Source organism: Lontra canadensis, unplaced genomic scaffold, assembly GCF_010015895.1.
Source record: "Lontra canadensis isolate GAN:19392208 unplaced genomic scaffold, GSC_riverotter_1.0 scaffold54, whole genome shotgun sequence".
Taxonomy (NCBI): domain Eukaryota; kingdom Metazoa; phylum Chordata; class Mammalia; order Carnivora; family Mustelidae; genus Lontra; species Lontra canadensis.
In genome coordinates this window covers 4,903,056-4,922,839 of record NW_022631048.1, presented here as the reverse complement: position 1 = coordinate 4,922,839, position 19,784 = coordinate 4,903,056, and the positions used below count along the sequence as shown (strand labels likewise).

Sequence of the window (19,784 nt, the reverse complement as noted above, 5' to 3'; positions counted from 1 at the left end):
CATCATGTTAGCTTGCTGAGAAGACCTCTAGGATGGCAGCGAAGAGATTCTAACGATGTTGAACAGGCAAGAACATATGAAACAGGAAGTTGAGGTCTAGGTGGTTCCTCTCTTTTAAAGGGGTTACTGTCTCCCAACCGTCCCTCCTGCCCTTCTCTGTTAGGAAAATGCTTGTAGACTGACCCAAGTCTGGATTCAGGGGCAGAGAAGGAAGAATCCCCGGCTCCAGGAGTCACGCAGTGGGCCGGCCCCCGGGGGGCACACATTAGCTGCTGCTTGAATGAAAAGGAAGAGACAGAACTATACAAAAGAATCTAACAGGTGTCCACTTTGCGTCAGGATTGGAGGCACTGCAAATACGAGTGATCCCAAGTCTCCGGCGACAGTTCCCCATCAGAAGAGAAATCACAGGGAAGCACCCAGCAGGCTCGACTAGCTCTGCTGTACGTTTCAAGTGCGCTCGTGGACAAAGCGCTCAGGCCATCCATCAGCGAGAATCATTCAGCCTTGGAGAACTGGGCAGGAGAGAAGTGAGCAGACCTTGGAGGAGGAAAAGGATACTGTCGCTTATTCAAAAAATATTTTACTGACTGCCTACTGGGAAAACAGAAAATGAGACCTAAATCCCACGTTCTTTTGGAGGCTTACATTCCAATGGAGACAAAGAAGCACGAGTAAGTAGTAACACCTCGGGTGGTTTTAAGAACTCAGGAGAACTCAGTAGGGACATGGATGGGAGTGTCTGCTGGGTGTGTGTGTGGTGCAGGAGTGTGCTGGTTCCCGGTAGTCAGGCAAGGGGTCTCCGAGAAGGCAGCATTGAGCTACCAAGGAGCCAGTCACGGCACAATACTCAGGGGCCTGGCGTTGGCAGGGGGCATTCCGGGGAGAGGAAAGACCCCGCCAGAAGCAAGGACAAGCTATGAGTGGGGGAACCGCAAACCGGAGAAGAGCACAAAGGCGGGAGGGACGGTGTGGTGGCAGGCAAAGCCTCGTGAGCAGATGGGGGCGGAGGAACAGGAATCAGAGGCTTTGTGGGCATTCTGCAAGAACTGGTAGAAGACACACTAGAGGGGAGGACAAGAGGACATCCCAGGGAAAGGAAAGGCCACACGCCGAAGTATACACGGGTGAGCTAATATACAGCGTGATGCGTGCAAGGGATTCTCAAATACGAGAAGGTCTTCGAAGAATGTGCCTCTACCCTGTTTTTGCAGTCCTGAAAGGGAGAGAGAGACAGCGTGAGGAAGATATGAAGAAGCGCGGAATAAAAAACAAAACAAAACAAAAACAGAAGAAACTTTACACATTCCAGTGACCAAATCCACAGCCCAATGGGACGGACGCTGTGGAGGAACAAGGTGCTTATTAGATCATTCACTGATCAATACAGCCAAGGTCAGCAAGAGAGGACAACTGGTTCCATTCTGATTCTCAGACCCAGAAGGAGAGGCGCCTGCAGAACCGCCCCGGACAGCTGGCAGTTCAGTGTGGAGAGAGTCCAAGGCTGAGGATACGACTCGGGAGGACAAGGACACAGAGGCAAGACTAACACCATGGAAGTAAATGAGAGGAAGAGAAAACGGCAAGAAGAAAAGTGGCCAAGATGAGTTTGGGCCAATAACTACATCAAATGGAAAGCAACAAGAGTGACGAGCACGTTCAGAAATAGCAGTCTGAGGGCACCTGGTGGGGGGGGGTTCAGTCGGTTGTGCATCTGCCTTCGGCTCAGGTCATGATCCCGAGGTCCTGGGATCGAGTCTGACATCGGGCTCCCTGCTCAGCCGGGAGTCTGCTTCTCCCTCTGCCCCCTCCTCTGCTTATGTCCCCCCCCACCGCCCCGTCAAATAAATAAAATCTAAAAAAAAAAAAAAAAGAAGAAAAGAAAGAAAGAAAAAAAAAAGTAGCAGTCTGAGAAGTGAGGCTAGGAACCCAGGCACCATGTTGTAGTAAGAAAGTCAGGAAGGTGAGAGTCAAAGGTCCTCTCTGACATGGGAAAGAGTGAGGACCAAGTAAAGGCCACTGAGTATAGCAAACAAACAAGCTATGAAAGACTTTTGAAGAAGTAATTTTTAGTAAAACCCTGGAAGAAAAACCCAGATTATATTAAGTTGAAAAATAAGCCGAAAGGCTAAGTGAGCTTTATATTACAGGTCATTCTGGCTTAATTATCTGTGGCTGTCCGCTAAACCAGTGCTGTCCTAAGAGAAAGTAATGCAAGTCACAGAATGTAACTTAAAATCTTCTATGGACATATTATAAAAGGTAAAATGAAACAGGTGAAAATAATTTTAATACTTCTTTAATATATCTAAAATGTTATCCCTTCAACAGGTAGTAATATAACATTTTTGAGCTATTTTACTTTTTTTTGCCCCCCATACTAAGTCCTTGAAATCTGGCACAAAGTTCACACTTGGAGCACATCTCTGCTCTCAAGTGCTCGACAGCCACAAATGGCCAGTGATACTGGATTGAACAGTGAAGCTATAAAAGCCTTTAATTAAAAATAAAAAATCCAAATGATACCCCAATAAATGTTCAGAGAATTCTTAACATCTCTTGCATAATGTCCTAATTTGTTACCACTACACAATTATAGAATAGCAGTTCATCTTGAAAACTTAATCATAAAAACTAAGACTTTCTGTCTATAGTGAAAACAACTGGCTCAGTGTAATCTGTAGTTTTGTACAAAAAATTGTTTTCTGAATCAAAGAAACTTTTGGCTGCAGTAAAAACTTAAAACAGAAAGACAAAAACCACGAATTGCTGTCACTACAGAAGTCTGGACTGCAGAGGCGAGCTAACGGTTATAAATTAATCCAAACCAGATAAAGCATCCCTCCTGTCACATACACAAAAGGACAGAAAATATGCAACTGATCACTGTTAGAATCAGTTTCTCTCTCTTTTATTTTTTTAAGATTTTATTTATTTATTTGACAGACAGATCACAAGTAGTCAGAGAGGCAGGCAGGGACAGAGAAGGAAGCAGGCTCCCTGCTGAGCAGAGAGCCCCGATCCCAGAACCCTGAGACAATGACCCGAGCCAAAGGCAGAGGCTTTAACCCACTGAGCCACCCAGGTTCCCCAAGTTTCTCTTTTTAATCATAAAATAACAAGAGGTTTTGGTAATGTGTATAAACAAACTTCATTATAAAGCTATTTTCTCTTTGTTAATTAGCTTCTAGCTATTTCTTAAGGGAAAAAACTAGGATTATGAGTCCCAAGACTTCTCAAGGCAATTTTTGTATTATTACACTAATGAAATACTCCAGTAAAATAAAATGTCAATATTCAAGCAAATTAGATAAGTTGCCTCTGTTACGTATATTCATCATTGAACATGTTTTGCCCTTTCCAGTACATAAAAAATTCCAAGAGAAATATTGCGAAGGTGGAAATCTTTACCATATCGTAAGGGCCATCTGTGATTACTACAACATGCACAGTCTGTAAATGTTCTTAAATACCATTTGTTCCTTTAAAATAGCTTAAATGTTTGTCCCTTATACTTTATTTATACTTAATACTCCCTGGGAAATGCTTTCTTTGGTAATCATGTAAAAATTAGTTGGAGTGGTGGTAATGAAGTAAATTCTAAATTAATGTGATCAGATTATTAAAACGTTACTGTATTTGAAATCTAGGCCCAGTCACATGCATCCATCATCTATCAAAGTGAGAGACATTAAACGGTTGACAGAGGAATTGCTAGGAAAAAACACGTTTTACAATCAGAGCTCTTTCAGGGAATTTCACAATTAATGCTTACTAGGTAGTTTCTGCCAACTGCCCTGGTTTGACCACAGATACAGTTTAGAAACAGACCTTACTCTTCTAAATAAAACGTAAGTACAGTTACAGGACTATAATCTGCCCATCTGTGATGGCAAAATATACCCACTTCCAGGAAGTGAGACAGCTGTGCTGCAAACAAAGAGAAGGACATTAGCATTTACAGCTCGGCTAGACCTGCTTTCTAGAGAATCCAGTTTGCGTTAAGGAGCTGTGGCTCATGGCACCTAACTCTATTTAAGATGCATGAATCCCAGGTGGTAAAAGAAAACAAGAAGGTCGCTGGAGAAGCAATGACAATGGAAGAAACAGGAAACACACAAACTGTCCTCAAACAGACAAAGGCAGTCAGGAGGTTTTTGGATTACCTTATTTCTCTGCTTCACGGCGGTGGGGGAGGGGCGGCGGGAATAATTTCATTTATCTTGGTATTGTCATCTTCTCACATAGCTCATTTAACAGTTACTGAATCATCACCCCAGAATAAGAGCACTAGAAAGTTGAGGTTGACTTGCTTAATTAGCCTTAAGGTACCATGAACAAAATTTTGAGGAACATTTTTATCAGGCAATGAAAATTCAAGCTTTTTATTTATTAACACCCAGTCATAGTACAGAAAGAGGTTAATACTACCGTCTAAATCAGTTTGGGAGACTGTTTAAAAATGTTACCCCTGGGTGCCCGGGTGGCTAAGTTGGTTAAGCAACTGCCTTTGGCTCAGGTCATGATCCCGGAGTTCCAGGATCGAGTCCCACCCGCATCAGGGTTCCCTGCTCAGCGGGGAGTCTGCTTCTCCCTCTGACCCTCTCTCCCTTCTCTCTCTCTTTCTCTCTCAATAAATAAATAAATAAATACAAATTTAAAAAAGAAATGTTACCCCTCTTTCAAGTAATACACTGATGTTCAAACTGTCAGTGACCAACTTAAATCTCAAAACGGAAAGTTCCAGCTTCTAGTTCCTGGCCGGCTCCTCTGCTTGTCACATACATGTAACAGTGTGGACGAGCTCATGACCGAAGACCGGGTATAGAACTGTTGAGAGATCTAACCAACAAAGACCATTCAAATACAAAGAGCACCAGGTTTTAAGACTGGATTTCTCTGTGTTCTTTCTGGTCAAGTCCATCCTGTGACCGAAGCAGGCCACTATCCCAATGACTAATTCACCAAATCGAGGTCATTTTGAGGCTTTTAGCTTTGTCCTGACTTTGGCAGAGTTGTTGTTTCTCAGACTTTGCCAATCCTGCCACGATTTACGTGAAATGAGTGGGCTTTCCCTTCATCACAGTTTAGTGTCTTTTCTATTTTTGCGGTCGTATAAACAGTCCAAGATCTGCATCTGCTACCCCTCAAAGCATTTGCCATGTTCAATTTAAGATATCTGGCTGAGAGTCATCAGTGAATCAGTCTTTTGGCAAACTGCCCATCTGGGATCTGACCTGAAGCCAAATAGCATATTTCCCATTGTGACAATTATCTCTTTTATAGGAGAACTACAATAGTTATTCTAGTTTCTAACTACTTGTCTCTGGGACAAGAATGTCCCATTTTAACCATAATGGAGAATAAACAGTCTACTAACTCATAGTTGCCCTAGACATGGGGATTGTCAAGTTGAACAGAATTAAAAGTTCAGAAAACATATTTAACTTTGTAGCTTTCCAGCCCTTAGACTCAGAGTCAACATTATAAGCATAAATTGTCATGGCACAGATGGCTCTTAAAAGGTATGGGACAGCAGACTCTCTGTCCAGACTCACAGAGGTCACAGAAAGTCAACTGGAGAGGACCTTTTGGTAGAAATCATTCCCATCAGCACGGCTGCAGCACCAACTCTGTCTCCGACCCTCCCCCTTCAGCGGTTCACGTAGGGACACATCTGACTGCACCTGTGACACTGTGAGACAGAGGGACGGCTGAGAAACCCCCAGGCCACCCAGTCTTCTAGTTCCTCTGGGCCTATGAAACATGAAGAGTCCAGTTCCCAACATCAAAGGCCCATCATAAAAGCCTCTATTAAATCCAGAAAGAATTCTACACCAAGTGTACTGGGAGAAAGGAATATGATTTATACTGAGTGTATTAGGGAGAAAGGGATATAATTTCCTTGAGTAAATACACAGTTAAACCTGGTATTCAAGAACTTAATTTTCACCTTCGGCTGCTTTGCTTTCAAGTAACATCAAAGACCCATGACACACAGTGTTGGCAACCTGTCTGACCTGCTACTTAATTAGTTCCTGAATAATAGTTAAAGGTTGAGCTGTCATAAATCGAAAGCGTATTTCCTATAGGTGCAATGTTATTTAAATTAGGGTTCATTCCTGGAAGTTCTTTTCACATCATAAAACCAGCAAAACATCATAAAAAATAAATATAGGACTTTCCAAAGTTAAGTGTGTAAAACCAAACATGAAAAAAGAAAAAAAAAAAAAAAGCTTAGTGCAAACATTACGTGTGGGAATTCTGCTGCATGGCTGACACTAACTGAGGCTTCCTGAAGTCCGAGTCTACTGAAGTCTGGGCTGCAGAGACCATCTCTTCTGGCTGTTTCTGAGGGAGGCAGTGTTGTGTATTTCTTCCAGAAAATTTCCAAGCATATGACAGACTAAAGGGAAAAAATAAAGCCCTAGTTCCCTCAGCCGTGCTAGGAGGGTTTTACCCAGGCCATTTCAGCTTTACCATCCTGGGACTCCATGTGGGTACACCTGCCTTCCAAAAATGCCACTTTACCTACCATAAACTACAGTGTCATAACCATGCATTTTAGCCACTGTAGTAAAAAATTAACATCCCTGAGAAAAATAAGTTTACAGAATGAAAGTAAATTGGCATTTTTCAGAAAAGAACAAAAAAGTTTCCAAATTGTTTTCTTTCCCCTGTATTTTCTGTAGGAAACTAGCATTTGAAGGAATATCTATCGCCCTTCCACCTTATTTCAGAGTTTTATCAAGTTTACTTAAGAAGTCAACCTCCAGAGCACACACCGTACACTCTTGTACTCCTCCCTGAGTGTTCCTTCACGCACTGAAGATAAAACACTGCTATTTAAACTGGAGGACATCTACCACGCCCCACAGCAGCAGTTCCCAAAATGGTGCCTGTACTGGTATCAGTACCCCATGGGAACTCTACAACTGGGGCCTAGCAATTTGCTTTGACAAGCCTTTCCTGGCGGTCCTGATCCCTGTCTTGGTTGGAGAACCACTGCCATAAGCAGCTCCTTTCTGCTAGAAGGCGAACTACAGCAGAAGTCAAGCAAGATCGGCAGATGAGGAGTAAAATGAGGCTGCAGAAGTCCAGAAGAGGAAAGCCTTTTTTGGGTCCAGGGGTTCCGTCTCCTCGGGTTAACTTCCTTCTTAACCCTGTCTCCTCTGGCTGATAAAGAACTGGAGTCACTGGTGTGTTCCTTGAGGAATGTTTCCTTTCCCACAGTCACACCAGGACTGGATATGGAAGCAACCATCAATGGGGATGCCTGAAGGGATGCGCTAAGGATACTTGTAGTGGACACTCACGGTCTCCTGAGCACCCACCCACCCTCTGTTCTTTTAGAAAAAGAACTGATCTGAGAATCCCAACTCTTCCCCACTCTTGGTCCAAATAAAACTTTGGATGGGGGGAGGAATTTACCCCTCCAGGGTTGGAGCAAATGACACTGGTAATGCTGGCCTGGCCAGTCAAAACCCTGCACCATCCCCCCACCCCCCCCACCCCCACATGCTTATTGTTAGTTCCAGACCGATCTAAGTTGGTTTGGTGAGAGTGCATCTCAGGACTTCAGAAAGAGCTAATTAGTAGAACCTGGCTCTTTCCTGCTACACCTCTGGACAATTCTAAGGCTTAAATGGCAGCAGCTAACTTACCATCTTTTTGCCATTTTGAGAAGGCAGAGCTGGGGATTGAAGAAAAACCAACTACTCGTATTAATTTGAATTAATGAATAGTGTCATACCTTAAGTTAAAATTATGCCTGGTCTTTCTAGCCAATAAAATTTCCCTTTTTGCGTCCTTTGTCTACTTTCAGCTGGCATTCTGATTACTTGATATGCTGCCCTTTGTGTATTCTTTCTTCCCTCCTCTTCCTTCTTTGATAATTTTCAATTCTAAATCTACCTGCCTTGAATCTCTTTAGTTCTCTATTTTATTGACTGCTGCCTGCCTAATTTTCTACAACACTATCTTTCAGATATTCCTGCTAAAAAGTCATCTCCCTCTCCATGATGAAACCCCTAGAATCTGGCCTTTTCTCAATTGTCAATATCTCCTATTTTATCTCTCAATTCCAGTGACGCTATTCCATTTATGTTTGCCCCACAAGTTTTCCTAACTCGTGACAGAATTTTATCTTCTATTTTCTGAATTTTCCCATATTTTTTCCTATATTTTCTCTATCTATTTAAATCCTTTTTTTTTTTTTTTTTTTAGGTCTAGCTCAAACCCTATCTTTTATCAGGAAGAGTTTACCTATCCTACCAATATCCTCTAAAATTGCTCCCTTTTTTGGATCAATTTATTTACCTTTCTATGTACACACCTGTACATTACTTCCTTGATAAAACTGGCTAGACGATAAGAATAGACTCGACCTTTATTTCCTTATTACCTAGTAAAGCATACAAACTTGATAAATCTTTGAATAAATCATGTTAAACACTTTACACCTGAAGTGTCGTCATTCTTTAACCATCTCAAACTTGTAATTTAGATCTTACCTTCAAATCGAGATGAACTACATCATGAGTGTGTAAAAAGCGGACACCTTCTAATATCTGCCTCATGAGTCTTTGAACATCTTTTTCTTTAAAGGCTTCTTCTCTGTCTGCAACACACTGGTCAAAGATTTCACCCCCTGCAGCACTAGAGACAGAGAGAAACGCACTTCAGTTATAAAGCAAAAGTGCTCATTAAAAATGAGCCTTTTTTTGTTCTTAACATTTTACGCATTAAGTATCTTTATTTAAAGTATAAGCTGAGGGGCGCCTGGGTGGCTCAGTGGGTTAAAGCCTCTGCCTTCGGCTCAGGTCATGATCCCAGGGTCCTGGGATCGAGCCCTGCATCGGGTTCTCTGCTCCACAGGGAACCTGCTTCCCCCTCTCTCTCTGCCTGCCTCTCCGCCTACTTGTGATCTCTGTCAAATAAATAAAATCTTAAAAAAAATAATAATAAATTTAAAAAACCAATTAAAGTATAAGTTGAGTGTCTGTGAACTTCTTTCTACTTGCCTAAATCCATTGTTCGTTTTCAAGTAAAAATATGAAGCTTCTAATATGATCTAAGATTAACATTTCCAAAGCTAAAGAAAAACATCAGTTTAAGAACTTCAAGAATTAAACATTAATAGTGAAATATACTAACACCCTTTCAAGTGAAAATTTCTCTCTTTTTAAGATTTTACTTATTTGAGAGAGAGAGAGCACACGAGCAGGAAGGAGAGAGAGAAGCAGAATCTCCACTGAGCAGAGAGCCCGATGTGGGGCTCCATCCCAAGATCCTGGGATCATGACCTGAGCTGAAGGCAGACTCTTAACCCACTGAGCCACCCAGGCACCCCTCAAGTGAAAATTTCTTAAAATTTTTGATTACAGAATACACAGAAATATTTTTATAAAAAATACAAATAATGAAAATAAAGCAAACACCCTCCAATTAATTAAAGGTCCCTTCTCCAATCCTAGCTAGGGCCACATCTCCTTTTGGTGTACGATTTCTTTCCAGATTAAAAAAAAATTTTTAATACACACACACACACACACACACACACACACACACGAAAATACTTATTAAATGTACACACAAATATTAGTTGTGTGGATTTTTTCAAAAAACACAAATGGTAAATAGGACACATTCTACTGATGCTGTTCTACAAATTTTTCTTAAACATGTCTTAAGAATCTTTCCTTGATGGTTTTATATTTATCTACCTACCTACCTCATAATTTTGAACTCTTATATCCCTGTGAATAAACCATACCCCTTTGAAGGACATTTACTTTCTTCCTAATTATTCACAATTACAAACAGTGTTGTGATGAGAAAGCACATTAGAGTTTCTCCCATGTTTCCTCATGTGCCAAGAGCTCTCAAGTGTAGATACCTAGAACAAAACAGCTGGAGTGAAGGGAACGTGCATTTTAAATTTTAATAGGAAGAGCCTCTCCTCACCAGAAGTTTAATACTGATTTAAACTTTCTTCCAACCTCTGGGCAAAGCATCTCAGTTTGTTTTCCTCCAAAGAATTTTGCCAATAAGAGGAAAAAAAATAATCAACATTTAAAAATTTTATTTCTCTTAGGCTGAAAGTCCATACTTAAACATTTTGTTCATACCAAAAATGGCAATTCATGTCTTATCTCAAAATGTCCTTTATGTGTGGAAAAAAGAAAAAGACTAGGTTGTTTTCATAAAGTTGCTATAAATTATCATGAAATATAAAACTCCAAACAGCCATGCTGCTGTCAGACCAGAGCTACTTATTAATTGCCTTTCAGTATGATAACTTAGTTCCTTTTTTTCTTTCCTTTTCTGTTACAGCAACCTATTTCCAAATTCTGCCCATATAAGGAAAGACAATTTGTCACCAGAATTAGATAAAAACATACTTAAGTTTAGAGGAACAGTTGCAGGTGATGAAAGTGAAAGCAAATTGGCTGATAAGGTTTTCATTTTGGCTAAACCAATACAACTGATTTTTTATTTTGATTATAGTATTAAAATTATGAAAGCAACAAAATAATTTTTATGTATTTAATTGTAAAATGCCCATATATAGGCATGGTTAAAGTAATATACGAGTCATAAGAAAAGAAATGAACAGTCACAACATCATTACAGAGTACGTTAACTGCAGCCTTGCTCTACCGTACTCTGTGAAGATGGATTTGATGACCTAAAGCAAGAGTAAGTATGAGCTACTCAGTCCCAAGCAGCTAGAGATACACCAGGATGGAACATATGGCCCTCTGCACACGTACACCACCATTTGCCAGTTACAACTCAGAACTGTCCATGTTCCTCAACTAAAACAGAGAACTGTATTTGGGTTGAAAAAGTTTCCTAATCACAATGGAGTCTCCCGGAGTCTCTCAGCTCATTACTACCATTCACAATAAAATTCAATAAAGGTCAATTTACGTAAGTGAAAAGATTTAAGAGCAATTTCTTATTACTTCATTCCACTATAAGGTGTACCCATCCTTGCTTTACCCAAGGGTTTCCTTTGTTTTCCCAACAATTTAAGTAGTTTACATAAGCAAAGCATATGAAGTACAAAACTACAGTTTTCTGAAAATTTTCAGAGATGTATTTCAAATGCAGACTATCAAAGCCGTAAAGGCTAGCCTTCACTGACAGCAAGACTCACACACCCTTCTGATACAATGTGCAGTCATCCCGGTTTACATCTGCTGAAATGTAAGCTCGACCGCATTAGCTGTCATATTAGTGAATGGAACCGAACAAAATTATACTAAAGAACAATCTGCAACACTTAAAAGCATCTTGTTACATAGGGTTACCAGGACACAGAAGACTATTACCAACCACTTTACAGGAAGTATCTGCCTTCACATAGAAGCCAGAGAAACACTACAAGTTTTGTTGTGCCCTATCGTTTAACCGCAGCACTTCCACAATTACGTTATGGTATATTTACTTTAGTAGTGCTTATTTTCCACTACTTTAAAATTACCCAGAAACTGAGAAATTAATTTTATGATGAATTACATATAATTTTTTATCAAAAAAGTTTTTACAAAAACATTAATTCAGGAACTTTGCCCAAAAAATTTTACATAGAAACTATTTTTATAAAACATATAAAGAACTTTCCATTTCAACGTTCTAGTGGCCCTTAGAAAGTTAAGGTTAAGTATCTTTTGATCAACATTTTGCAGATCCATGTATGTACATGATGTCTGCAGGCTAAATGCAACTGTTTGCCTGGCTGCCTGCACCTTGGCTAGACTCTTGACCCCAAACATTCCTTTTTCTATCGAAACTAGCATATCCATTTGTACCTGCTTCAAGGCTCAGTTCAGATGTTTCCTCCCTCACTCTTCAAAATTAACAAATACCAATCAAATATGTTAGGTCCTGTGCAATGTGCTATGGATAGAAAGATAAATTATAAATAAGTACGGGGATGCCTAGGTGGCTCAGTTGGTTAAGTCTCAGGTCATGATCGCAGGGTCCTGTGATCGAGCCCCACATGGGGCTCCCTGCTGAGCAGGGCACCTGCTTCTCCCCCTGCTTGTGCATGCTTGCGCTGATACATAAATAAAATCTTTAAAATAAAGAAATAAGTATGGCTTATAACTTCAGGTACTAGTGGGAGAGAGAAAAATGAAACATTTTAAAGAATACATATGTATAAATATATGTGCATGTGAAATTATATATCAAGTGATTTGATAATTCAGCAACCAAGCAATTCATTGGAAAGGAGAAAATAAAGCTTAGAAAAAATGATATTTATTCTGAGACTTGTAGAAGGTAGAGGAATCCACTAGCTGAAATGGTTAAGAGCACATCCCAGGCAGAGTGTACAAAGTATAAGGGCATGATGGTGTCAAAAATACAGGACATGACTCACTAAAGGTTAAGTACCTACTTCCCCTTTGAGCCAAATGGCAGAGAACTTACCCTTTAGCCATAAAAACTAGAAAATGAGCAAAGTATACGAGCCAACTGTTTTCAGACATGAGAACGCAAGCAGTTCAGACCATGATCCCAAAGAAAAGGGACACCAATAAGTAGCCCTACTGTCTGTCTTCCTATTTGGAAATAATTTATGGACTGTGATCCAGGGTGGTAGAGAGGCTTAAGCAGAATATGGCAGCCTTGCTAAAATGAAGACACAGACCAGGAGTTTGACAAAGCTAATGAAGTTGGATTTCAAGAGGAGTGACCTACAGAGAAAGATCTCCAGACATCTGCTTAGCTGTATCTTGAAATCTTAGACAAAATACTAATAAGGGCAAGCATAAGGTGAAACTCTGTAAGGTCAAGCAAAGAACTGCTGGGAAGTTAGAAGCTGAACAATTCCTAGCATTCAGAGAACAGAAGAAGATATTTGAATCCTGTCCAGTTCAAGTAGACAAATCATGTGAACCACTTGGGCAGTCAGCAGGCCCCCCATCCCAGAAGGGCCATACCTTAGTAGTAAGATTAAAGTAGCCTCTGAACTGCCCCAACAAAGCTGATTTACAAGTGATTTAACTGCCTGTCAAAACAAACGTCATCATTTTTAATGAAAGATCATAAAATCCACTCAACACTGTGACAATCTTAATGTATGGCATCATTCCAAAAATTACTAGACATCTGAAAGTGCCACAAATTACAATCCATTAGGGGCACCTGGGTGGCTCTGCCTTTGGTTCAGGTCATGATCCTGGGGTCCTGGGATCAAGCCCTGCATCAGGCTCTCTGCCCAGCGGGGAAACTGCTTCCCCCTCTCTCTCTGCCTATCTGCCTACTTGTGATCTCTGTCAAATAAATAAGTAAGTCTTAAAAATTACAATCCACAACTTACAGGAAAACAATAAAAACAGACCCAGAAATAACAGAGATATGGAATTGGCAGATAAGGCATTATAAATATACTCAAGGATTTAGAGTAAAATATGACCATAATGAGAGAGATGATGGGTATGAAAAAGAACCAATTGGAACTTCTAGAGATAAAGTATCTAAAATGAAATCTACTCTGGATGGGCTTTATAGAACTGTAAAGAATCAGTGAATTTTAAGATATAGTAACAGAATTTTAAGACCTAGCAATTCAATCTTTAGAGAGGGAAAAAAAAAAAAAATAGGATCCCAGGGACCTGAGTGACAATATCAAGCAGTTTAACAGATGGTAATTGAAGGAACAAGAGGAAGAGAGTTGGGGGGGGGACACAATATTTTTTTAAATAATGGCTGAAAAATTCCCAAACTGATAAAAACTATAATCCCAAAGATCCAACCAAGTAGCTCAAAGTAAACCCCAAGCAGAATAAACACAAAGAAAACCAAGGCTCATCATGCTCAAATTTCTGAATTACTGTCTTTAAAAGACACATTTATAAAGGAACAGAGAATCAATGCAGACTTCTTGTCATAAACAAAAGGCAAATGACAACTCAATGACATCTTTAAGTGCTGAGAAAAGACAGTGTGTCTAAAATGCACACTGTGGCTGGAAAAGGACTAGCATGGGAGGATGTATAAGTCAGACAGAAAAATAGGAGAGGAGGTCAGAACAATCTGAAACATTCTAGGTAAGGCAATGGGTTAGTATATAACCCTAAATATCTCCTTCCTAGATGTATAAAGCAGCACAACTCATGGCTAAAAGCTCTGGAATCACACACTCCCAGACTGAATCTTGGCTCTGTTATTTAGTGTGACTTTAGGTTGATTAGTCCTCTGAAATTTTTTCTCATATAAAATTTTGTTCTAAAATTTACAAATAAATCCAGTAAAGTTGCAGGATACAAAATCAATATACCAAAAATCATTGTGTTTTTATACACTAACAATGAACTTTCAGGAAGAGAAATTAAGAAAACAATCCCATTTTCAATGGCATCAGAAAGAATAAAATACTTAGGAATAAATTTAACCAAGAAAGTGAAAGATCTACACAATGAAAACTATAAGACACTGATGAAAGAAATCAAAGACGACACAAGTAAGTGGAAAGATATACCATGCTCATGGTTTGGAAGAATTAATACTGTTGAATAGTTCATACTATCCAAAGTAATCTACAAATTCAACACAATTCATATCAAAATTTTTTTCAGAGACACGGAAAAAAAAAATCCTAAAATTTGCATGGAACCACAAAAGGCCCTGAATAACAAAGGCAATCTCGAGAAACAACAAATCTGGATTTCAAAATATATTTCCAATTTCAAAATAAGTTACTACTCAACCATTAAAAAGAATGAAATCTTGCCATTTGTGACAACACAGACCCTGATATGCTAAGTGAAATGATAAACACCATATAATTTCACTCATATGCGGAATCTTAAAAAAAATGAACAAAACAAAATTCACAGATATAGAGAACATACTGGTAGTAACCAGAGGGTAAGTGGGGAGAGAGGTAGGCGAAAGTGAGTGAAGGGGACCAATTATATGAAGATGGATGGTAACTAGACTTTTAGTATTGATCACTTTGTAGTACACACACGTCAAGTCAAATTTTGTACGCCTGGAGTTTACATAATGTTATATACCAATTCTACCTCAAATACAAAAAATTTCTTGTGAAAAAACTGTGGGTGTGTGTGTGTATGTGTGTATTAAAGCTACAGCAATAAAAAACATATGGTATTGGCATAAAAAGATAGATCAACAGAACAGAAATAGAAAGCCCAGAAATAAAACTATGTATAGATGGTCAATTAACTAATGAAAAAGGAGCCAAGAATATACAATAGAGAAAGGACAGTCTCTTCAATAAAAGTTTTGTTTTTTTTTTTTAAACTGGATAGCTACATGTAAAAGAATGAAACAGGATGCTTACCTCACATCATGCACAAAAGTCAACTCAAAATAGATTAAAGATTTGAATATAAGACATGAATATAAAACTCCTATGAAAAAACATAAGCTGTAAGCTCCTTGACATCAGTCTTGGCAATTTTCCTGGTTTGACAACAAAAGCAAAAATAAACAAGTGGGACTACATCAAATTAAAAAGCTTCTGCTCAGCAAAGGAAACCATCAACAAAATGGAAAGCAATGTACAGAATGGAAGAAAATATTTGCAGATCATATATCTGATAAGGGCTTAATATCCAAAGTATATAAAGAACTTACACAACCAATCTGATTTTAAAAATGGGTTGAGAAACTAAACAGACCATTTTTCCAAAGAAGACATATAAATGTTCAACGGGTACATGAAAATGTTCTCAATATCACTAATCATCCAGGGAAAGGCAAATCAAAACCACAAGTGGGTATAATCTCATACCTGTTAGGATGGCTATCATCACAGAGACAAGTGTTGGCAAAGATGCAGAGAAAAGGGAATCCTTGGGCACTGCTAGTGGGAATGTCAATTGGTGCAGCCACCATGAAAATAGCATGGAGGCGCCAGGGTGGCTCAGATGCTTAAGAGCCTGCCTTTGGCTCGGGTCATGATCCCAGAGTCCTGGGATCAAGCCCTGCATCTGGCTCCCTGCTCAGCAGGGACCCTGCTTCTCCCTCTCCTGCTATTGCTCCCCCTGCTTGTGCTTTCTCGCTCTGTCAAATAAATAAAATCTTTAAAAAAGAAAAAAGGAAAGGAAAGGAAAGACAGTATGGAGTTCATCAAGAGAACTTCCATAGGACCTAGCAATCCCACTTCTGGGTATATATACAAAAGACATGAAAACAGAATCTCAAAAAGATTAACACTGCCCTGTTCACTGAAGTATCGATGAATGGAAGAATGGACAAAGAAGATGTGTTATACATAAAGTGGAATATTATTCAGCCATTTTAATATATTCCACATATATGTGGAATCTAAAAAAGCAAAGCTCCTAGAAACAGAGACTAGACTGGTGGTTACCAGTGGGTGGGGAGGTGGAGGAAAAGGAGAGATATTGGTCAAAGGGTACAAACTTCCAGTTACAAGACAAGTAAGTTCTGGAAATTTAATGTATAGCACAGCGGTGATAGTTACTAATATTATACACTCGAAAGTTGCTGAGAGAGTAAATCTTAAATGTTCTTACCCATCCCCCCTACCCCCAAACACACACAAAAGGTAATTATATACCTTGATGCAGGTGTTAACCAATGCCGTGGTGGTAAATCATCACACAATACATAAGGGTATCGAATCAACACATTCTACACCTCAGACTTACAAAATGTTTTATGTAATTATATCTGAATAAACCTGAAAAAAAATTTTTTTAAATAAAACAATGTATATACAGCATGTGAATACTTTCTATAAAGCTGGCTGATTTGACTTAGCATAGTGCCTGGCACACACAGTCGCTTCTTACATGACCATGACACTTTGTTTCCACAGCAACTAGCACGCATTTCTGGTAAAACACCAACATCGCTGTAATCATTTATATTTCCTTCACTAAGCCTGTAGCATGGGGAGGGCAGAGGCTATGCCGTTCTTACTTCCATACTTTTTTACTTTCATACCACTTTTATACTATTAGCACCTAGTGCATATGGCAGGTACTTAAGTGTATGCGAAATGCATTAGTGACGCGGGGATCATAAACCTGCCTGTTTCCCTCACAACAATCTACTGATGTGGCTGAGAATTCTGATGCCTCAATATCCAAAAGCATATTTCTAAGACTTTCCCTTCACACAAAAAGAATACAAATATTTTTAGATAAATCATATTGATGTGTGGTCCTGAAACCATGATCACTAAATCAACAGAAGCCACCGAAGATTTCTAAGCAAGGGAATGATATTACCACATCTATGTCTTAGTAACCTACCAGAAGCCTGTGGAACATCCTAGAATTGAAGCCAGAGTGATCAGTCAAGAAGCTACTGAGTCCATCAGAGAGACCCAGCAGAGAGGAGAAACAGCAGGTACCAAGAAAAAGGAACACAGGGATGAGGTTTAAGTAGAAAACTTGGTAATTTATTACTTACAAGCTTTTAAAGGAGATAAGGGAAAGGAAGAGAGTCGAGATTTCAGGCCTGAGCTATGAAATAAATGGGGAATAACAATGGAAATGGGGAACAGAAGAAAAACAGGCATTATCAGGGCAATGCAGGGGAGCCCACATATTCATATCCTGAATTGAGAATGATGTGTGGCTGGATACAGAGAGATGCAGTTGGAACTTAGAAGGTCCAGGGCTGGAGACAAAGATTTGGAAATAATCACCATAAATAATAGCTGCAGCCACAAACACAGGTTGTTATCACTCAGAGTAAATGCACAGATATAAATGCATGACAAGAATGCCACTAACGAACTCTGGGGAGCACTTGTATTCACACGGCAGAAGCAGGGTGAAAGGCTGTGACAGATTTAAAAGAAAAAAAAAAAAAAAGAGAGACCCTGAAAGCCAAGAAAGAAGATCATTTCAAGAAAGAAGGTATAATACAACAAAGGGTTTACAGAGAGTAAGAAGTGGAGTGAGCGCTGAAAAGAGGAGACGGATTTTGGCAAACAGGGTTTGGGAAGAGCAGGTGCAGCAGCGGAGAGTCACGGCGCACCGGCCCGTGGCCCATGCGAGGATCGGCCGAGAACTACACGGACGGACGAGGTGAGGAAAGCTGTAAACACAGCCTGCTTCTTTAGAGAGTACGGCAGGAAAGGACAAAGCAAGCCAGAACCATGGTTTAAAGACAGTCAAAGCTGAGGAAAAGGAATTTTAGGATAAGAGAGACAGCCACACTGGAAGACAAGGGCAGAGCACCCCCTTGGAAGAGGGACTGAAAAGCTGAGAGAGGTCAGTGAACTCACCTTAAAACAAAACTACGGCCCTAGAAAAGAAGACAGTTAAAGAGCACAAGTTAAGGTCTTAGCCTCAGAGTTAAGCAGTGGAATCTTCGGATAGAAGCGAAGGGGTGAGGGATGCTTTGGGAGTGCCTGCCAGCCTTTACTCTCTCCAGGAAGGGGACAAAGGGCCAGGTATCTCAGAAAAGATGGGAAGCAGGTGATGTAGTGAGTGTGTTAAAGGTTTTGAGTAGATCCTGGTGGGGGCGGTTGCGGGGCGGGGCACCTTGAAAGAATGAGAGATTAGGTAAAGAACTACCCAAGGACAGCGAAAGCTCATCTGAGACTGGGAGGAAGAAGGAAATAACGTGAGGTGCTGGTGAGAGACTAGCTGAACTAGCCACCGAAGCAAAGGGAATCCCAGGAAGGAAGCGAGTCGGGAGCCCTCAGAAAGACCGGGAGACCTGGGAAGAGCCCCGGATTAAAGGCGGAAGAGCAGGTTTGGCAGGAACAGGAGAGGAATGAGATCTGGTCGGAGAGTAGCATTTCACACAGTCTTTTCTAGATCAAATTCCAGTCATGCCTTGATCCTCTCCAAAACAAACTGGAAACCAAAATCTAGGTAGGCAGGGGATTTATATATGAGATTCCTAGACCAACTTTTTTTTAAGTTAGAAAACTCTATTCAGATATGATCCACATAGACTACATTTGTTAACCATCCCGTCATTTTTAATATTTTTATTATTATAATTAAAAATACCCTATGTGAAACACATTTTATAACTTCTCTAGAAGGGATTCCTAAGTGAAATTACTGAATTAAAATTTATGAACACAATGCTCTTGAATTACATTATCAAGAGGAAGGCACTATTTTAGCCATCTAGAATTTGCTTTCTACAAACTTTCAAATATTTTAAGAACAATACTACACATTTGTAACTTTTTCCTTTTTAACAATATTTTAAAAAAATCTATGTTGAAACGTTTATATCCACCTTAGCTTTTTAAATGATTGCACAGTAACTCACTTTGTGACATTATCACTTATTTAACCAACTGAGCACTTTCTATTAAACAATTAGGTTATTTCTTTTTTGTTACATTAAAAAAAGCCTTCACTTAATATTTTCTAACACATCTTTGCTCAACTGCCCCATTATTTCCTTGTGGAAAAATATGTAAGTGAAATTGCTGGATTAAAGAGTGTTCATCGTCATCATTTTCAATTTTTGATACACAACTCCAATCTGTCCTCCAGAAAAGTTGCACCAATTAATATTCCCACCTGTAGCATAAATCAGATGGTTCAACCCACGAACATCACTTTTTCTTTATGATCTCTGCCACTCTTGTAAGGGAAAATATTTTTAAATTTACATTATAAAAATCCCAAGAATCAATATTTTTCATATACATATAGGCCATTTATATATATGTACATCTATGTGGAATTTCCCTTCATATCTGTTAAAAAGAAAAGCATAGGCCCAACCTGGTGTCACAAGATCAACAAGTCACCAAACTGGGGCTTCATATCTAACCTAATTGCAGT

The 19,784-nt window shown here is 39.6% G+C and overlaps 1 protein-coding gene across 1 annotated transcript in view; it reads right to left on the bottom strand.

Moving 5' to 3' along the window:
- The window catches only part of STK17A (serine/threonine kinase 17a), a 39,890-nt gene that overhangs the window by 7,982 nt on the left and 12,124 nt on the right, over positions 1-19,784 (bottom strand). Inside the window, exon 3 of the mRNA XM_032874981.1 lies at positions 8,514-8,658. Coding sequence (XP_032730872.1) covers positions 8,514-8,658 — 145 coding nt within the window. The remainder of the gene's footprint in view (positions 1-8,513; positions 8,659-19,784) is intronic.